This window comes from Oryctolagus cuniculus, chromosome 9 (assembly GCF_964237555.1).
Source record: "Oryctolagus cuniculus chromosome 9, mOryCun1.1, whole genome shotgun sequence".
NCBI classification, from domain to species: domain Eukaryota; kingdom Metazoa; phylum Chordata; class Mammalia; order Lagomorpha; family Leporidae; genus Oryctolagus; species Oryctolagus cuniculus.
Genome location: NC_091440.1, coordinates 98,020,058 through 98,040,840, shown reverse-complemented (window position 1 = coordinate 98,040,840; position 20,783 = coordinate 98,020,058). Strand labels below are relative to the sequence as shown.

At 57.2% G+C, this 20,783-nt stretch overlaps 1 protein-coding gene across 3 annotated transcripts in view; it reads left to right on the top strand.

Moving 5' to 3' along the window:
- Window positions 1-3,044: 3,044 nt before the first annotated feature.
- The window catches only part of SLC6A12 (solute carrier family 6 member 12), a 28,537-nt gene continuing 10,798 nt past the window's right edge, over window positions 3,045-20,783 (top strand). Inside the window, exons 1-9 of one of the 3 annotated variants that reach the window (XM_070048303.1) lie at window positions 3,045-3,313; window positions 3,719-3,802; window positions 5,296-5,372; window positions 7,411-7,667; window positions 14,701-14,835; window positions 16,585-16,725; window positions 17,402-17,489; window positions 18,555-18,687; window positions 19,835-19,969. In XM_070048303.1, coding sequence (XP_069904404.1) covers window positions 7,454-7,667; window positions 14,701-14,835; window positions 16,585-16,725; window positions 17,402-17,489; window positions 18,555-18,687; window positions 19,835-19,969 — 846 coding nt within the window. In that variant the 5' untranslated portion in view covers window positions 3,045-3,313; window positions 3,719-3,802; window positions 5,296-5,372; window positions 7,411-7,453. 3 annotated transcript variants of the gene reach the window in all.

The window sequence follows — 20,783 nt, the reverse complement described above, 5'->3', positions numbered from 1 at the left end:
TGGGCGTGCACACAGGCCCTCGCTGTCCTCACATGTGCACGTGAGACCCCATTGTCCACCGAGCCCGCTGCTGCACAAGGCTGGCAGTCCTGGCTGGGATCCAGCCCCTGTACCTCCCAGCTGTGTGGCCTGGAGCAAGCTACCCTGTCTCTTCTGTGAAACAAGAGTGACACGACCCTCATCACAGTGTCACTGGAACACACTCCAGCAAATGCGCCCTGTTTCCCATGACTGCAGCCATACCACGTCAGCTGTGCGTGCAACGGAAAAGCCGATGCAGAGCTCAGACATAGCCTTGATGGCCCTGCTCCCCCTGCCTCAGACGTGGGGCTGTGCTGGGCCCCTGGGGCAAGGCCACACCGTCAGTGACATAACCATTGTTAGAAGGAGGCAGCAACAGGTGGCCCTGAAGTGCCCCTGCATCCTGTGGCCTGAGCATGCTGCTCAGCACAGCAGTGCTGTCCGGGAGAGCAAGACCTCACCCTCTACACCATTGTCGATTTCCCATTCTGGGAGAACAGCCCTTCCCAGATGAGGGAAGATTGGGATAATTTTCCTCTCTTAAGTTGGGTCTATCCCTCCACCCACCCACCTGTCCACCCCTCCATCCCTCCATCCACCCAACTGACCACACTCCATCCCTCCATCCACCCACCTGTCCACCCTCCATCCCTCCATCCACCCACCTGTCCACCCTCCATCCCTCCATCCACCCACCTGTCCACCCTCCATCCCTCCATCCACCCACCTGTCCACCCTCCATCCCTCCATACACCCACCTGTCCACCCTTCATCCCTCCATCCACCCACCTGTCCACCCTCCATCCCTCCATCCACCCACCTGTCTACCCTCCATCCACTCACCTGTCCACCCTCCATCCACTCACCTGTCCACCCCTCCATCCCTCCATCCACCCACCTGTCCACCCTCCATCCCTCCATCCACCCACCTGTCCACCCTCCATCCCTCCATCCACCCACCTGTCCACCCTCCATCCCTCCATCCACCCACCTGTCCACCCTCCATCCCTCCATCCACCCACCTGTCCACCCTCCATCCACTCACCTGTCCACCCCTCCAACCCTCCATCCACCCACCTATCCACCCTCCATCCACTCACCTGTCCACCCCTCCATCCCTCCATCCACCCACCTGTCTACCCTCCATCCACTCACCTGTCCACCCCTCCATCCCTCCATCCACCCACCTGTCCACCCCTCCATCCACTCACCTGTCCACCCCTCCACCCCTCCATCCACCCACCTGTCCACCCCTCCACCCCTCCATCCACCCACCTGTCCACCCTGCATCCCTCCATCCACTCACCTGTCCACCCCTCCATCCACCCACCTGTCCACCCCTCCATCCCTCCATCCACTCACCTGTCCACCCCTCCATCCACCCACCTGTCCACCCTCCATCCCTCCATCCACCCACCTGTCCACCCCTCCATCCCTCCATCCACTCACCTGTCCACCCCTCCATCCACCCACCTGTCCACCCTCCATCCCTCCATCCACCCACCTGTCCACCCCTCCATCCACCCACCTGTCCACCCCTCCACCCCTCCATCCACCCACCTGTCCACCCTCCACCCCTCCATCCACTCACCTGTCCACCCCTCCATCCCTCCATCCACTCACCTGTCCACCCTCTATCCCTCCATCCACTCACCTGTCCGCCCCTCCATCCACCCAGCTGTCCACCCATCCACTCATCCACCTCTCCATCCACCCATCCATCTTTCCATCTGTCCATCCATCCAGCTAATAAACAGTGATTACTCCAAAGCCACATACATTAAATGCTAGCGGTTGAAACAAAGAGTTGTGCTACGAGACGGGGCAATATGGCGGCGTGGAGCACGGTTGGATGTGCGCATCCAGGTTCACAGCCCAGCTCTGTCACTGACTGGTGCATGGCCTTGACACAGACCACCTAGCTCCTCAGCATCCGTCATTTTGTCTGTCAAACAGGGCTGCCACCTGCTGTGTCTCAAGGCTCCATGGGGACAAGCGAGGTTGACCGCGAGGTACCTGGCCTAAGTCAGACGCCCAGGATGCAGGGACTGGCTGCTGAGCGTGGTGAGGAGAACACTCAAGGAGTCCAGCAGTTCTTACTACAGCAAGATGGTGGATTCCTGTCACTGTGTTTCATTTCAACTCTGGACAGTCCAGGGTGACAGAGACATCCCAGGACTCCTACCTTTTGCAAAGAGGGGGGGTCTCTGGCATCTGAGGCCTTCAGCTTTCCAATTGGGGGTGGCCTTGAACAAGGGAGGGCTCTAGCTTAAGATGATGAGACCAAGGCCAGAGGCGCTCAGATAAAAGCCTGGGAGGGGTGGGCAGCCTTTTCGGGGCATAACAGCCAACTCTGCTCTCTGGGAAGACAGAGACGCCCTCATCAGCTGGGAAAAGAGGGAGCCTTTAGAGAGAGCCTGGTGTTGGGTTCCGAAGCAGCTGCACCCCGGCGGTCCCCTGGAGTTGGGTGGCCCCCTGCGGTGTGTCCGCCATCTGCACCGGCAGGGGTGCGCTCGCTTGCTCGGCCTCGTGGAGCCGGGGTGGCCACCGCCTCGGGCGGCAGCGCACCCCGGCGTGGCTTCCAACTGAATCTCTCTTGCCCCGCGCCCCAAGGAGAGGCGCCGAGTCGGGGTGCCCGATGGAAAACTACAGCCGGAGGCGCTCGCTCCCCAGCCCGCCCCCGCCGGGGAGCGCCGGCACCCAGAGAGGAAGCTCGCGCGAAGGGAAATTTCCCCTCCTCTCCGCGGCGTCCTTTCCCGCCACAGCACCTGGCCGCAAAAGCATCGTCCTTGTTCTGAGCAGGGCCCCCGGGCGGCGAGCCTGCCTCAGTGTTGCCCGGCCCCGCCACCCCATGATCTCAGCGCCGCCCCCCCACCCCGCCCCCGCCTGCTTCCGGAGGAATCCCCGGCCCCGGCCACCGGCCACCGAGTACCCTCCCCGCCCCCAGCCCCTGTGACCTCCCGAGCAGCCTCTTGCTCCCGCTTTAAAACCCCCACAGTATCCCGGCCAACCAGGTCCTGTGATTCACCTTGGACAGATGGGGAAACTGAGGCTCCCCCAGTGAACCCCAGGAGGCGTGGCTGCCACCCTGGGCTAGGAACTTGCCCTAACCATGCCAAGGAGAAGGGCGGTGGTTGGGAAATTCTGGAGCCGCACGGGTAGCACCCAGAGCAGGTACTTGGTGGAAAACTCCAGAGTCTGATTCACCCTCCTCCCTGCTCTGGCCTGGCGGCCAGCCCCTCCCGCAGCTCAGTGTCCAGCTGGGACTTGGTGGCTGCATCCTCCTGCTCGGGTAAGAGGGGCCGCACCTTGCTGGGGTCCTCCCTGGGAGGGGGCTCGCCGGCCAGGGATAAGGGATGAGAAAGAGGGCAGGTGGGGCTGGGATGTGGGTCCCTGAGCCCCTTTCCCTTGCCCGAGGGAACACCGGTCTGGATGGGTGGGAGGAGCCCGGGGCAGCACGGGGACTTGGCTTCCTGAGGTCGGTGTTGTAATCTTGGTTCACAAACTTTTGGCCTCAGTCCGTTCTGTTGCTTGTGGTGTTTCTGTGTCTTCACTTCCCAGTGCATTCACACACACACACACACACACACACACACACACACACACACACACACTCTGGAGTCCCAGATCAGCTGGGATGAGATTCCACACGGGGAGGAGCAGGAGGGGTGAAGGTGGAGGACGGCTTCCCTTTCAGCTCCCGGAAGCCACTTTCCTGGGATTCGCCGGAGACCTGATGCACGGGGCTCCGCTGACCGCCGGAGCCTGACTCGGGACGGAGGTGAGCAGGGAACCAGGGGCCAGCTCAGGTTGGACCATCCTGGGCGGGGGGGGGGGGGGCACGGGGGTGAGGGCTGGGAGAAAAGCTCTGGTGGAAGTGGGGCGCCCCATAGCTCCCCTGCCTGGTCGGGGCTGAGGCCGTGTGGCGAGAAAGGCCACTGTTGCAGTGAGTGGCAGAGGCGGGTGACGGCTGGTGTCCAGCAAGGTGGGAAGCGAGAGGGGGTGGAGAAGCCGGGGTGGTGCTGAAGGCACAGGTCTGCAGTCGGCTACCGAAGGTGCACCTCCTGCCCTCCCCTCGGGGCCTGGCTGGAACCAGTGTCTCCCAGAAGAAGGAAGCAGCCTGGGCCTTGGGTGGGGGAGGCACAGGCCAGCAGGTGCCTCAGGAGGGCCGTGAGGGGGAGGCGTGGACCGCCCACGGGGCGTGAGGGAGCGCAGGGGCAGGCAGGCTTTGGTGCCGTGCACACAGGTATGTGTGTGCAAAGGGACGTGACGGGAATGGCACTGCGTGTGGAGGGGACTGGGTGTTGGTATGTGGGTGTGGGCCACTCTGGGGAGGGAAGGAGACTGCGCTGGAGCACCTGCACGTGGGGAGCAACCCCTGCACGCCCCTCTGCTAGCCCCCCACCAGGCTTCTGTCCACCCCCCACCCCCGGCTTCTGAAAACTGAGCTGACTTTGCACTCGCTCATTTGGGAAGACTAGACCAGTAGGTCTTTGCTTCTGGAAGGCACTGACGTATGGTGAGGGTCATCCTCTGTCCCCCAGTCCCCGCCTTGGGTTAGCAAAGCAAGCGGGAAACCTGGGGACAAGGTGCTGGGGTGGACCCTGGGGAAGGGGAGCCCCAGAAGTTGTCTTGACAGTGGATGACTCCGTTGTCACGAGATTCCTCGCAGCCGGCCACCGTGGCGGTGGTGCGCGCCATCCTTACCTCCACACGGCTCGTTTCGGTGTCCAGCGTCCCTAGCACATTTCTTCCTTGAGTCTGGCTCCAGTCACTCTTGCTGCGAGGGAAGTCGGTTTCCCTTGAGCCCCCATGGCTCGGGGCCAGCTTTCCCAGTCGTCTGCTCATGCTTCCTTCTGCCCTTCCGGGTTTTCATCGTTACCAAGGAGTTATGCCCCTCCCATTTAACTTTTTTAGTTTACTTTACAAAAAGATGTCAGTGTCAGTTTGTCACCGTGTGTTTTGTCCTCTGCTTCTCCCTCTCTGATACAGCCTGAGCCCTGTGTCCCTGCTCTGGCTCTCCTCAGCTTTCTCTCCACTTCCTCTCCGCTGCAATGGGGTCCCCCCTCACCCCCATGCCTCAGCTCTGCAGACAGGGGCTGGACTATTCCTCTCCTGTCATCATCATTATCATCATCATCATGGGGAACCCTGTGCTCCATTCTTGCCCTCGGTCGAGCTCCCCTGTGGCTTGACAACACTAGAATTTCTTTTTGACCCCATTCCTCTCTCCCTCGGATAACCCTATTGAGCGGGAGTCATTTTTTTTTCCAGGGACAAGTGAAGCTCAGAGCAGCTGTGCTTTGCCTGAGGTCACACTGCAAGACCCAGCTCCGCCCCTTTTTGTCTTGGTAAGTGTATTCACCATTCACACACAGTTTTATTGAGCGCTGCTGGGTGCCAGGTGTTGTTCCTTTAGTCTCTCTGAGCTTCGTGTGCTCAAGCATAAAGTGGAGCTAAAGGCAGCACCTACCGCAAAGACTGTGCCATCTAGCACAGCATATGAAGAAATGTGTGTTCTACAATTATTTATTATTACTGTGAACTTTGAGTTAGGTCTGGTCTAGAACTTGAGTTTCCTGTCTGGTGCTCTATCACCCATGTTCATTCATTTGCTTGCCAATGATTCTGGGGTCACTGCTCTGGGTGCCCCAGTCCTGATTCTGTAGCAACATCCATGTTGGGGTTCAGGTGTCTCCAGCTTCTCCCCTGAGCCCAAACCTCTCGCTGGGTCTCCAACCCTGGAGCTGTCTTTCTTCCTCTCCATCTCCCTCCTCCCTTAGATCAGAAGTTCAAGGCCTTTGCTCTCCACTGGGTGACTTTCTCCTGGTCTTCCCTCCTAGCCTGAGCTGGCATGAGAAGCCCCAAGTAGGTCCCCATACTGGAATTCCACCCGGACACACTTTCCCCCTTCCTGGGGTAACCTGAGCACTCCAAGTCACCTTCAAAAATTTCCATCACCCTCAAGGGCTCCCGCCCACACCTCTCTAATTGACTGGGGCTTGGGCTGTTGCCTGGGTTGAAAGGACCAACAAATAAACACAGACGCTTCCTTCATACAGGGAATCCTTGTGTTTCTCGGAGCCCCTGGTAGGCTTGGTCACTTTGATTCCCCCCCCCAGCGGCCCCCGGAAGTGAGGGCGGTGCCTTGGGGAGACTTCCTCCACAGCCAGGGCACCCCTCCTGCAAGTCCCTGGACACCAAGGCAGAGGTGGCCTCAAGCTGTTTGTCCATGGGGGAGGGGGGAAGGCAAATACCATCCAACGTGACAGGGCTGCACTGTCGCCTGGCAACTGACAAACACATGGTGGGGGGACAGAGTGAAACTCCGTGACCCGTGTCGTTTTTCTGGAGGTCCAGGGAGCTTTGAGCCCTTTAGGAGGGCAAAGGCAAGGCCAAGGGCAGTGACCTGTCCTGGTGTGCATGCCCTACTTTTGTGGGGCCCTGTCATTTGGTCATCGCAGGTGGGAGTGGTAGTGTCATGTTTTCTCAGGACAGAGGTGGCCGAGAGCAGAGGAGCTAGGGTTCCCTCGAAGACCTGTGCCTGGCCCTGGGGCCAAGCCTGGTGCTCCTGTGGCCTTGTGCAGAGGCCCCACCTTCTCCTCCCCGCCCAATCAGATGCGAGAGCTCCCAGGCTGCCCTGTTTACCCTGAGTCTGTCGATTGCCCAGCACAGGGGTGAGCACACAGCTGGCCAGCAGCGTGCTGTGCTGTGCAGTCACCTCGGCCACCCCAACAGCCTTCGATCCCCTTGACCTGGAGGCCACAGGTCCCCTGGAGTGGTGTTTGGCTGTGAAGGTCAAAGGGGACTTGAAGTAAGGGCTCCACCCTGGCTTTTTCATCCCAGTTGTGCTCTTCATCAACTGGCGGCCTGGATTTTTCCATCTGAAAAGTCAGCAGCGGCTTGTGATGTCACTGGCCCACATCAGAGCACCAATTTGAGACCTGGGTGCTCCGCATCTCATCCGGCTCCCTGCTAATGGGCCTGGGGAGGCAGCAGAAGACGGCCCAAGTGCTGGGGCCCCTGCACCCACGTGGGAGACGCAGGTGGACTTCCAGGCTCCTTGGCTTCAGCTTGGTCCAACCCTAGCCGTCACATGGGGAGTGAACCAGCCAATGGAAGATTCTCTGTCTGTCTCTGTCGCTCCCTTTCTCTCTCTGGCTGTGCCTTTCAAATAAATAAATAAATACATAAATCCACCTTCCAAAAATATCGGCTGAGACCGGCTCCCTGTTTGCTGTGGGAGTCAGGGGAGCTGAGTGCAACTTGAGGTGTGAGTAGCATGGAGACTCTGGGGAGACACACCAGGTCACAGCCGCGGAGGTTACGGCGGGGACAGGAGGGCCGGGCGCGTGTCGCGGTCACAGCTCACCCCTCTCCTCCCCCCAGGCTCTGCCCCTCCCCGCGGGGCTTCCCAGTCCATCCCGGGGCCATGGACACAAAGCTGGCAGTCCACGAGGATGCGCCTCCCCTGGTCTCCTGGGTCCCCGAGGAGGGCGAGAAACTGGAGCAGGAAGGCGAGGACCAGGCGAAGGATCGGGGCCAATGGACCAACAAGATGGAGTTTGTGCTGTCAGTGGCCGGGGAGATCATTGGGTTGGGCAATGTCTGGAGGTTTCCTTATCTCTGCTACAAAAATGGAGGTGGTGAGTTCACTCGGAGGTAGGCGTGGTGGCTGGGCCCCTCCTGCCCGGGCAGCGCAGTGGAGCGGGAGGGGGGCAGGCGCTGGAGTTGGAGGCAGGCCCGGCTCCACCCCCAGCCTCAGGGCCGCTCTGTGAAGTGGGGATGTTGGCAAACAGGGCTGTGCTGAAGTTTGAATGAGGCAACGGGCAGGGCCAGTTTCATTTTGAAAGCATGCATTTACTTAATTTGAGGGACAGAAAGAAAACCAGAGACAGAGAGCGAGATAGCAAGCACCGCCGTCCACTGGTTCGCTCCCCAAGTACCCACGACCACAAGGGCAGGGCCAGGCTGCTAGCCAGGCGCCTGGAACTCAGTCTGGGTCTCCCACGTGAGTGCCAGAGCCTCTGCTACCAGAGCTGTCGTCTGTTGCCTCCCAGGGGTTGCGTTAGCAAGAACCTGGAGTCAGGAGCAGAGCTGGGCCTGGAGCCAGCGCTCTGATATTAGCTGTAGGCTTCCCAGGTGGCCTCTTGATCTCTGCTATGCTAAAACACCCAGCCCAGAATCTGAGCTTCTGATAAGCTGGTTCTTTAAGAGAGACAGAGGGAGAGAGAGAGAGAGAGAGAAAGAGAGAGATCTTCCGTCCTCTGGTTCACCCCCCAAATGTATACAAATGTGAGGTCATAGAATCGATTCATTCAACTAATATCACTTCAGGCCTACTGTGTGCAGAGACGCACACAATGCACTCCGGCCGCTGTGTTCTGATGGAGGGGCAGATTTCAAATGAGTGACACATGTGGCAGGTCAGATGTGGCGAGTGGAGCAGAGGAAAGCAGGGGAGGTGGGTGATCAGGAAGGTGATACGTGAGCCGGGACCTGGGGGAAGTGAAGGAGCGAGTCTCTCAACAGCCAGAACAGCGAGTGCAAAGGTCCTGGGGTGAGGGTGCAGCTGGCCTGCTTGCAGGGGCCAAGTGGCTGGAGTGGAAAGGCAGGAGTGCTGTCAGGGGCAGGCAGGGAGCACAGCTGGTGCCTGTGCCCTGCGTGGGATGGCAGCCGTGAAGAACTGTTATCTGAGAAATGATGTCTGCAGACTGAAGAAACATACTTTTTTGTTTTAAAAGATTCATTTTATTTATTTGTAAGGCAGAGTTACGGCGGGGGGGGGGGGAGAAAGAGAGAGAGAGAGAGAGGAGAGAGGAGAGAGAGAGATCTTCCACCCTCTGGTTCACTCCCCAAATAGCTGCAACAGCCAAGGCTGGGCCAGGCCAAAGCCAGGAGTCAGGAGCTTCTCCCAGGTCTCCCATGTTGGTACAAGGGCTCAAGTACTTGGGCTACCCCCTGCTGCTTTCCCAGGCTCATTGGCAGGGAACCGGATCAGAAGTGGAGCAGCTGGGACTTGAACCGATACCCATATGAGATGCTAGTATCGAAGGTGGCAGCTTAACCCATTATGCCACAATGCTGGCCTCAAGAAACATATTTTTATTATTTTTGTTTGGCAATGGTAGCAAAAATGAGCGGAGTCAGGGTGTGGAGGGGCCGGATAATAATTATTATCATTATTTATTTGACAGGTAGAGTTATAGACAGAGAGAGAGACAGAGAGAAAGGTCTTTCTTCCTTTGGCTCACCCCCCAAATGGCCACTACAGTTGGAACTGCGCCGATCCGAAGCCAGGAGCCAGGTGCTTCCTCCTGGTCTCCCATGTGAGTGCAGGGCCCAAGCACTTGGGCCATCCTCCACTGCCCTCCCGGGCTACAGCAGAGAGCTGGAGTGGAAGAGGAGCAGCTGGGACTAGAACCGGTGCCCATATGGGATGCCGGTGCCACAGACGGAGGGTTAACCAAGTGAGCCATGGTGCCGGCCCCTATTATCATTATTTTTAAATTAAAAATTTTAATTTATGTAAGGTGAACAAATTTCATGTATTTCATATATACAGTTGTTATTAATTTTTTAAAAGATTTATTTATTTATTTGAAAGGTAGAGTTACAGAGAGGCAGGGGCATAGAGAGAGGGGGAGAGAGAGAGAGGGAGAAAGAGATCCTCCATCCGCAGGTTCATCCCACAAATAGCCACCAATGCCAGGAGTTTCTTCTGGGTCTTAGAGTTATAGACAGTGAGAAAGAGTGAGACAGAGAGAAAGGCCTTCCTTCCGTTGGGTTATTCCCCAAATGGCCGCTATGGCCGGCACTGCACCGATCCGAAGTTAGGAGCCAGGTGTTTCTTCCTGGTCTCCCATGTGGGTGCAGGGCCCAAGCACTTGAGCCATCCTTCACTGCCCTCCTGGGCCACAGCAGAGAGCTGGACTGGAAGAGGAGCAACCGGGACTAAAACCCAGTGCCTATATGGGATGCCGGCGCCACAGGCAGAGGATTAACCAAGTGAGCCATGGCACTGGCCCCTCTTTGGGTCTTCCACAAGGGTGCAGGGGCCCGAGCACCTGAACCATTCTCTGCTGCTTTCCCAGGTGCGTTAGTAGGGATCTAGATTGGAAATGGAACAGCTGGGACTTGAACCAGCATCCAAATGCGATGCTGGAGCTGCAGGTGGCAACTTTACTCACTATGCCACAGTGCCAGCCTGTTATTATTTTTTATGTGTGAAATTCAATGGATTTTCGTATATTCACAAAATTGGGCAACTATCACCACAATCAATTTTAAAACATTTCCATTATCCAAAGAGGAAAATTCAGTATCCATCAGCCGTCATTCCCTAATCTCCGCCCACCCTCAGCGCCAGGCCTTGGCATCCACCAAGCTGCCGCCTGTCTCTGGATCAGCCCATTTGGAATATTTCATATAGGCAGGATTGCTCAGTATGTCGTTCTCTGCGACGGAGCAGATTTGTATTTGCCTTCGGGGAGATGATTTTTATTCTTCTGGTGGAAAGGAAGATGATAACTATTAGAAACACTCCCATTTGGAAATAAACACTGTTTAGAAAATCCTTCACCAGGGGCCAGCGTTGTGGCGTAGCGGGTAAAACCACCGACTGCAGTGCCGGCATCCCATATGGGTGCCTGTTTGAGTCCCGGCTGCTCCACTTCTAATCCAGCTCCCTGCTAATGTGCCTGGGAAAGCAGTAGAAGGTGGCCCAAGTCCTTGGGCCCCTGCACCCGCATGGGGGACCCAGAAGAAGCTCCTGACTCCTGGCTTCGGATCGACCCAGCTCTGGCCATTGCATCCATCTGGGGAATGAACCAGTGGATAGAAGACCTCTCTCTTGGCCTTTGCCTCTCTGTTACTTTGCCTTCCAAATAATCATCTTTATGTTGTGGTTCATCCACAAGCTGCCAGCCTCAGTGAGTACAAAGACATGGGAATGTGGTTGCTCGGTGGGCCAGGGCCGTGGTGCCGTGGCTGTACACAGGAGACCAGTACAACATGGACATTAGGGAGGCAATCCGAGGGGGCCAGGCTGGGGATGTGGGTCCATTGCAAGCCACAGTTTCCTGGACCTACAGGCTATTGGAGCCAGGGCAGGCGCTAGCCCTCATGCTGCAGAGCAGGACCTGCCCAGCACCACGGTGGTGGAGGACGGCAGGGGCTCCTGGCACCCAGGCTGCCTGAGCCCCACCACCCTGCATGCAGCCCACTGCTCCACCTGAATGGGGCCTCGGGCTCCAGCAGTGTCCACCCTGCCTCTGCCCTGCCAGTGGTTTCTTGTTGTAAAGAAAAAAAAAAAACGAGTAATGGATTTGAGATACAGAGGGGGCGTTCCGACTTGATGGTTCCCTCTCCAAGTGCCTGCGGTGGTCCGCAGCTGGGCAGAAGCCAGGAGCCGGGAACTCAAGCCAGGTCCTGACATGGGTGGCAGGAACCAGATGACGCCCAGAGATCGTATTAGCAGCAAACTGGAAGCAGGATCTGGAGTCAGGAACCAAACCTTTAAAAGAAATCCTCTCTGTGGGACTGACAGTATGGAGCACATACAAACGCCATGCAAATGGCCCTGCTCCTGTACTGCTGAGGGGGCGAGGACGTGTGCGGCACAGAGGCAGTGGCTGGCGGACTGTTCTCTACCTGTGATGGGCTGAACAGGCAGAGGCAGAGCCGTGGACACGGAGGGCCGACTGTGCTGCCATCCGGGGTCTTTCATTTGTCTTTAATGCAAGAGGGCTGAAGCAGTCTGGGATTCCGGTGTGGGGTCGTTGGTCTTTGGTGATCTAGGAAGGCAGAAAAGCGAGGAGATGAGTTTCCCAACAGCCTGGGAAGAGACTGAAGAGGGACCAGGACATCACAGATGAACCCAAGGGCCCTGTTTTGTGGTGATAGGGTTCCTCTTAAGCTAATCATACACCCTGATGAGCAGCTAAATACAGTCTTTATTAAAACATGCAGGGAAATTGTTTGTTAATAAGCACAGTTCTATAGAGAAAAATCGTTCACAAGAGACAAAAGAAAAAAGCAGTTATATGGTCGTTGGTCTCAGTAGGTCTTTGACAGAGAGGGGCTGCTAAGGCAGGCCAGCTGCAGGAAGTGGTTCACGCTGCGAGACAAGAGCCCGTCCTGAGATCCTTTGTTGGCGCGGAGACTCTGGCGTGACTTAGAGCTGAGGGGGTGGGGGAGGCTTTACACTTGGCACAAGTGCCAATCACAGTGCCTGCATAGACCTCCGTGTCCACAGCCTGGCCATGCACTGAGGCCACTGTGGACGAGGCTGGAGCCCAAAGCATGGGTTCTGGTAGGTTCAAAGGACGAGGGGGCTTCGGGGGTTGGCACCCCTGCCCCGATCTGGAACCCCCCGAGGGCCCGGGCCTGCTGCTGCCGGGTCAGGGTGGCCCTGGACTGAGGTCAGCCCGTCTTGTGTGGGACACAGTTCACATGCCAGGGGGTAGGACAGAAGCTGGTGGGGAGGGGTCCGTGGGCCTCGTGCCCCTGCCCCCCAGACTTCCTGTGATGGGCCCTGTGGGGGAGGCCCTTCTCCTGGGCACTGTCCAGGTGAGGCAGGGCCTTCCAGGCAGTGTTTGCCAACGCTGCAGTCTTGCCCAGGTGGGAAAGGCAGACGTGGGGTTCGAAGGAGCTCCAGGACTCTGCGGAGGGCTCCTGGCTGTGGTGCCTCCCGGGGCTCCAGAAGACACAGGCCCTTGTCCTTTTCTTGCACAGAGGCCAGTGCAGAGTACAGAGGGGAACAAGCGTTTTGAAGGGCAATTTGGAAATGTGCGTCAGTGACCTTAAAACTGTGCATTCCCCGAAGGCGGCAGCCAGCGCTCCACTAACGCATGCGCGGCCGGAGCTGCTGTGGGGCCAGAGCGCAGGAACAGCACTGGGCCTGGCGCGGGGACCTCGCGGGGCACGAATGCTGCAGGCTTCCCCTGAGGTGAGGTCCCTGGAATAGGACAGTCACGCCAGCAGAGAGGAGAGCCAGGGCTGCTCACGTGTAATGCGTGCAGAGTCGCAGTTCGCCTGGTGGCAGTGTTCTGGGGGTGGGTGACAGTGCCGGCTGAGCAAAACCGAGACCCCACGTAATGCCAGCGAACTCTACACTTCCAGATGGTTGTAGTGGCCTGGTGGCCCCTGCCCCCAAATGTACACAGCCCCTGCCTCAGCAAGCCCTCTACTGGAAATGTGTGCTAAGGAGTAAGCTAGCCAGACCACCAAGATGTGGGCGCTGGTCTCACACGGCAGGGTTCCTCATGAAGCCGCCGGAATGTCCAGTGACAAGGGACTTAAGGATAGATGCATATGGTGGAATATTACACACTCTGGAAAATGATGATATAGGTATATATATATATATACACAGGTATGTATGTATTGCTATAAAGAAGTTCACAATATAAATGTTAAAAAGATTATTTATTTATTTGAAAGGCAGAGCTACAGAGAAAGAAGGAGACAGAATGAGAGTGAGAGCGAGATCTTCCATTTGCTGATTCACTCATGGTTGCAAATGGCCGAGAATGGATCAGGCCGAAGCAAGGAGCCCTGAACTCCATCTGAGTCTCCCACGTGAATGGCAGGGGCCCAAGCACTTGGGCCGTCCTCTGCTGCTTCCTCAGGCACATTAGCCAGGGCTCAAACTCGTGCTCCGCTATGGGATGCTGGCCGCACAGGTGGCGGCTTAGCCCACCGTGCCCCAGCCCTGGCCCCGCAGTGTAAACTGTAAATGGTTATCAAATAACGCAGGAGTAGGAGACATACGTGCTTAGAAGGGGTCTGGAAGGACATAGCAGGCTTCTCTCCCTCTGGACTTCCTACCTGTTCCACAAAGTAAGAGGGTCACCTTCAGGGGCGTAAGGTTGGGTTTAGGAGCAGAGGCTCGGGACCAGACCAAGGGGGTTGTGCCAGAGTTTCCTCATGTGTGCTTCTGTTTTTGCCAATCTTTAAATTGGCCTCAGTTTTCTCATCTGTAAGATGGGGGTCCCATGGTCCCTACCCCGTGGGAGGCTGCTCTGGGGGGATGCTGAAGCTGGTGACTGTCAGTACCCGCTCATCGCCAAGGCTGCTCTGTGGCGAGCAGCGAGGCGCTCACCCGCGGCTGGATTTCTGGGCGAAGCGCGCCTGGATGGCCGCGCTCAGAGCCGCCTTCCCGCTCTGCCCTCGGATAATCTGCCTGGTGGCTCTCAGCCTGGCCTGCCTTCGGCACCTGTAGGTCAGCGCCTTCTCAGCCGGGAGCCCGGTGAGGGAGAGGAAACCCTCTCGAAATTATTAGAGAGGAAACCATGCTTCCCAGGTCTGTGTGTTGGTTTGTGGTCCTCTAACATGTCATAAATTTGATAATTTCACAAACATTACGAGTTCTACAGAACACAGGTGTGGCTTCCGGAAATAATACATAGATTATACCCACAAAGCTCACCATGAAAAGAAACGGTGCATGTGCTGGGGACCGACTCCTTAATTTCCACTCTGACCTTCAAAGCTCTTTCCCGTCCCATGAAGGGCTCAGGCCACAAAGCTGCCACCCCTACCTGCCTGACACCTCTAGCTGATGTGGGCCTGTGGGAGGTACAGGAAGTTGAGGGGTGGGGGTGCTGGAGGGTAGCTCTCTGGGTGGGCTGGTGGGGGGAGCAAGGGTTGGTTCAGCCCCTGCCCTCTCTTTTGCAGGAGCCTTCTTCGTCCCCTACTTTATCTTCTTCTTCAGCTGTGGCATCCCGGTGTTCTTCCTGGAGGTGGCGCTGGGTCAGTACACGAGCCAGGGGAGTGTCACAGCCTGGAAGAAGATCTGCCCTCTCTTCCAGGGTGAGTGGCCTTCCTCTTCGTGGGGCTGTCGACCCGCCTTGCTGACCTGCTCACCCTCCTACTCACGCACCCACTCTCATCCTGGGCCAAATGCATAATCAGGCCTGGTGGCGCCAGCTCTATCAAATCTTGGAGGAAGCAAGAAAAAAAATCATAGAAAATTGCAGGTAGCAAATCAGGTGCAGGGCTTTGGCGGGGGCCCCTGCAAGGGAGGGCCCATGAACTTCGTGTTCAGTAACCTCACAGGGAATGCATTTCTGGGTATGTGGCCTGGTCCTGGCAGGCCTCCAAAGTTTGCAGGGTCTTCAAGAAAGCCATGCAGAACGCGCATGCTGAGAAAACCGTGCATGGATTTTAGACACAAACTTGAATTCTGTCTCTCCCTGAGTGCTGAGAAGCGTCCCTGTGCACTAGCGATGATCATGATGGGGGGCGCTCTGGTATGTCTCGAGCCCTACTGCGTGTCAGGGCCCAGTGAGCACTGAGCATGCGCCTCCTGTCAATCCTCCAAAAACCCCAGCGACCCCTGATCTGAAGATAAGGCAAACGAGGTCACTCAGCCCACCCCTGAGCGGGAGGCTGCTCCTCCGCCCTCCTGCTGGACTGTGCCGGAGACAGCCCCGGCTTCTGCCTCCTTGGATCGCGTGGGATGTGTGAGCAGGCTGGGGTGCCTTCCCCTCCTCTTTAGTTGACTGGACTGATCCCCTGGGGCCCAGTGGGAAGCATTTCCTTGTGCGTTTGAGGTGGTGAGCAGACCCCTGCCCTCATGCCAGTCCCTGTAGGCGCCTAGGGACTAGGCTATCCGGGGACTCCTGTCCCCTGGGCAAGGGGCCTAACCAGTGGGCTGGATGGTGGTGAGCAGGTGGCACTCACGTGGGTTCTTTCGAGCCAAGGCCAGTTTGGTGCTGGAACAGCCTGAAGCTTGGCTCACCCCAGGTGCTGCGCATGTCGGCCAGGAGTCTGCTGGGGACCTGTGAGTGTCAGCGCCCCGCGCCCCGCGCCCAGTCCCCAAGTCTGGGGCGTTCTCCGGCGAGGGCTTGTTCTCCAATGTCCATTGGCCTCCATTAAACAGTTGGGAAGCTTCCCAGGATGGTGGGAGTGGGATGGGCTCTCACTAGGATCCTGTCCCACAGGACTGACAGCTGCCACTTTTTGACTATGACACGATTCCACTTTGCAGAACACGTGTGCCCCAGGAGACCGCGTGTCCCCGCCAACCCTGAGAGTCCGCGCTGGTGTCAGAGGTGGTGTGGGGCGCTGCTCAGACCCCGGAGCCCCAGGCCTGGGGGCTTCCGCCTCATCCTCTCTGCCTTGTGTTCTGGCTCTTACGCTGAGACTGGGTGCCCTGCATCCCTCCTGCTTAGCTCTGTATTCTGCCTGTCTCCTTTATTTTACAAGCAACACATGATTGTAATAGGACAAGTAATAGAAAAAATACTTGACAAAGTGTGCTGAAATCCCAAGACCTAGCAAACCGCTTGTGGAGTTTTGGGTGAAGACTCTGCTGGAGTTTGCGCATGTGCATTCAAGGATGTGTCACCAAAGAAGAACGTGTAGGGAGCTGTTCTGTCACCTCTCTCGCTTCGAACAAGTGTGCTGAAAATGGCTTTTCACGTCTATACAGTAATCCTGCTAGTTTGCTCTGTGGAGCCCCCAGAACCCTCGTAGCCTGTGGTTTCTCTGTGCTTGTTATTTTTGGCTAATGTGACTCCTCTGATTTGTCTTCTTGCTACCACCCAACCCTGGAAGGCATCGGGCTGGCATCCGTGGTCATTGAGTCCTATTTGAACGTCTACTACATCATCATCCTCGCCTGGGCTCTCTTCTACCTGTTCAGCTCCTTCACCTCTGAGCTGCCCTGGACCACCTGCACCAACTCCTGGAACACAGGTAAGCCGCCCCCTCCAGGCTGGGCTGTGCTGGCTGGTGATGGCCCGATAGCGACAGAGGACGTGGCAGAACTGGCCTGAAAGCCAAGCCAGGTGGGCTCCGTGCCAGTTCTGTTGGCTGTTCCTTGTGTGGGTTGGCCGCTAGGTGAGCCCACTAGGATTGTGGGAATGTAGTGGGACTGTAGCGTCCAATGGCAAGGGGTTATCACCACTCATGCATTTAACAAATGTTCACTGGGCACCTACTATGTGCCAGGTCTGCTGCTGAACGCGAGTCACGTGGTCCCAGCCGATGGAAGCTCGTAGTGCAGTGGTAGAAACACATGTGTGAACCAGCCACAACTTACCCTGGGTGAAATTCACAGTGCAGCAGTTGTAGCCAAGGGAGGGGGAGGCTCCCTGTGCAGCCTGCAGAGGAGGAGTCTCCCACGTCCGTTTCATGCCGAGCACAGGGCCAAGTGAGGCGCATGGGGCTGTGAAGTCTGGGATGGGCCTGGAGTTGGCCGGGCTCTCTGGGAATTAGAGTAGCTGTGTGGGGGAGTGCGGGGGTGGGGAGAGGAGATCCGGTCCAGGACACCCAGGGACAGGGAGGGTGGGGACCACCAGGCTGCAGGGCCAGGGGGCCGCTCTCCCTGTCTTATCCCTCACTGGTCTGCCCCCTGCCTTGTCCTCTACAGAGTACTGCCAGCACGCTCTGAACCACTCGGGAGCCGGCACAGGGAGCTCCACTGAGAACTTCACCTCACCCGTCATGGAGTTCTGGGAGTACGTGTGGGCCGGGGGCCCCAAGCAGGGGGGCTTTGGGTGGCTGAGCCGTGCAGTCTGAATGTCCAGGGTTCAAGGTTAAGGTTGGCTGTGCAACACTTTGTAGCACTTGCTCCCTTCCCACTCGTCCCCCGACCCCACCCACCACGCAGCGGTGAGGGGCACTCGGGCACCCACCACCCTTGTCCACCCATCCCAAACCCACGCACGCCCACTAGACTTGTGCTTGCACTTCCTAATCATGTTCTCATGTCCGTCCATGCCCTCACATCCACCCTCACCCCCACACTCACACCACACAAGGGTACCCCCAAACTTCATGGAAAATGGAATTAACACATAAGTTTATTTTGGTGCAGAAAATTTTGAAAAAACTGATGTGTGTATAGTCTTTTTTCATAACAAGCCTTTTCTATGAACTCTTTTGAAGACCCCTTGTATGCACACGTTTCAAAATTTTTTTCACCAAAACTTTTATAACTAAAAATTTTGTATTTATTTAAGTTATCTGGAAGGCGGACAGAGGTCTCTCATCTGCTGGTTCGGTCTTCAAATGCCCAGGAGACAGGAACTCCACTGGGGTCTCTCCTTTGGGTGCACTTACCCAACACTTGAGCCATCACCGTTGCCTCCCAGGGTCTATATTTAGCAGGAAGCTGGAATCAGGAGCAGAGCCAGGGCTTGAATCCAGGCCCTCCAAAATAGGGTGCAGGAGTCCCAAGTGGTGTCTTACCTGCTGCCCACTTCCATACTTCCCCTAAATGGTGTTTCCCACACGTCCTTTGAGGTCCCCGGTACGCTCCTTCATGCCTCCCTCTCCACCCTCACCTCTGTCTTTGTCTCTGGACAGCAGAGGGATCTGGTGAGTTAGAAAGCCAGGATTCCTGTGGGGCAGCCAAGAGCATGCAGACGTGGTGGGAACGGGGCTGTGAGGAAGGAGCGGGGTGGGGTGGGGAAGAGCTGCGACTGGAGCTCGGAGGGGCAGCTAAGGGTCGGGAGGCTAGAAGACAAGGCGGGTTGTGCCCGTCGCCTTGCCCCAGTGCTCAACTCTGCCCCATCCGTCAGGAGACGGGTGCTGGGCATCACGGCGGGCATCCATGACCTGGGCGCCCTGCGCTGGGAGCTGGCCCTGTGCCTCCTGCTCGCCTGGATCGTCTGCTACTTCTGCATCTGGAAGGGCGTCAAGTACACGGGCAAGGTGAGGAGCGCTGGCCCCTGGGGAGCTCTCTGGGATTGCCTGGGGGGAGTGCCCCTGCAGAGGTGGGGAAAGGCGTGGTGAGAACAGGAAGGCGGGGCTTGGCTCCATACAATGGAAGACTGTGGGTTTCCATAAGGCTTTGAGAGACCTGTTTGCATGAGTGATACTCAAAGCAAAACAGGAAATACGGACGTCCTGGTGCTGGAGTGCGCCATCAGGGTGACCTGCTAATGCTGTGGACTTCTGCCGCGCTGCTTCTGGTTTCTGTCGTACGCAGGACCTTGCCTGTGTGTCTGTGGACTAGCTTAAAGCATCTAACAGCGCACGAAGGCCGTTTGCGGGACAAAGCAGCAAACAGAACTGTCTTTGACATGGCGAATTTCCCATCAGAGCGCACGTTCGAGCCAGGAGGGAACACTGGTGGGCTTGTTAGGGAAGCCTCAGGTGGCAGAGTGCTTCCCACCCTCGCCTTGTGCTTTATTAAAAGCCAGGACTGAACAGAGCCCTGGATTCTCTGATTAACCATTTAGGCTGCTCTCCAAGCAGCCTCCCGGGCCTGTGGATTGTTGCAATCATAGCAGTCACAGTCATGATAAAAGTGGCCATTGTGGTAATAATAGCAGAGAAAGGTGGCCACCTGGGGCCAGGAGCCGGCTCGCCTGGGGCAGAGTGAAAACACCCTTTGTGTGTGTGTGCACACGCCAGCTCGCCAGCTCGGGACCTGGGCTGTCAGGCGGCTGTTGCTGTCCCAGCCATAAGCCTGGAAAAGTACAGTCTAAATTTCCCAGCGAATTCTTGAACAAGTCTGATCCCTCCCCCTGGTGAGGGGCAGGCCCACCCTTGCCAGGGTAGAGTGGGCCCGGGGGATGTCGGGGGAGCTGCCAGGGTGGGGGATTAAGGGAGACCAGATTCTGGGTTTTAAACAGTCCGTGAAAGGCTATCGCCTGGAGACGGGCACCCCTCCTGCCCCCCTCTGCGCCCCCGTCCCTGCTGACGTCTATCTCACACCCTGCTGGGATGTGCAGAGGCAGAGGTGGAAAGTCCCCAGTGCCCACCCCCCGGCGGCCCCGAGGGAGCTCAGTGCGGCTGGTGCTGCCTGGGCCGGGGGTCCCCACAAGCAGTGACCTTGGCTCCCCCCTCCCCCCAGGTTGTTTATTTCACAGCCACGTTTCCCTACCTGATGCTGGTCATCCTGCTGATCCGAGGCGTGACGCTTCCTGGAGCCTACCAGGGCATCGTCTATTACTTGAAGCCGGATTTGCTGCGCCTCAAGGACCCCCAGGTGGCGCCCCCCCCCCCACCCCCAGGCCTCATCTTCCCAGGGCTGTCACTGTGCTTTCAGGGGTTCTAAAGTACCTGATGCCCACTGCAGAAAACCAGGGAACGTGCGAGAGGACGCTAAGGAAAAGGAGCTAAAAATCTCATGTAATCCCACCACTGGGACATAGTCTCTGTTGGCGTTTAGTATATTTCCATCCAAATTGTCTTTCTAGGCGATGTGTATCATGTGTGTGTGTTTATCTGAGAAGTAGAGAGGGAGATGGATAAAAGACAGATATATAGTCTTTTTTTTCCTAAAAGATTTTATTTATTTATTTATTTGAGAGCCAGAGTTATAGACGCAGAAAGGGAGTGATAGAGAGAGAGAGAGAGAGAGAGAGGGAGAGGTCTTCTGACTGCTGTTTCACTCCCCAAATGGCTGCAACAGCCAGAACTGGACCAATCTGAAACCAGGAGCCAGGAGTTTCCTCCAGGTCTCTCACGTGGGTGCAGGGGCCCAAGCACTTAGGTCTCTTCCACTGCTTTCCCAGGCCATAGCAGGGAGCAGGATAGGAAGAGGAGCAGCCGGGATGTGAACCGGAGCCCATATGGGATGCCGGCGCCGCCACAGGCAGAGGCTTAGCCCACTATGCCACAGCACCAGCCCCTGGTAGATATCCCTTCTGCTTGTTGCCTGCAATGTCTGGGACTGGACCGGGCTGGGGCTGAATCTGGGAGCCAGGAACTGAATCCAAGTCTCCCACTCAATTACTTGAGCCATCGCTGCTGCCCCCTAGGGTCTGCATCAGCAGGAGGCGGGAGTCGGGAGCAGGGGG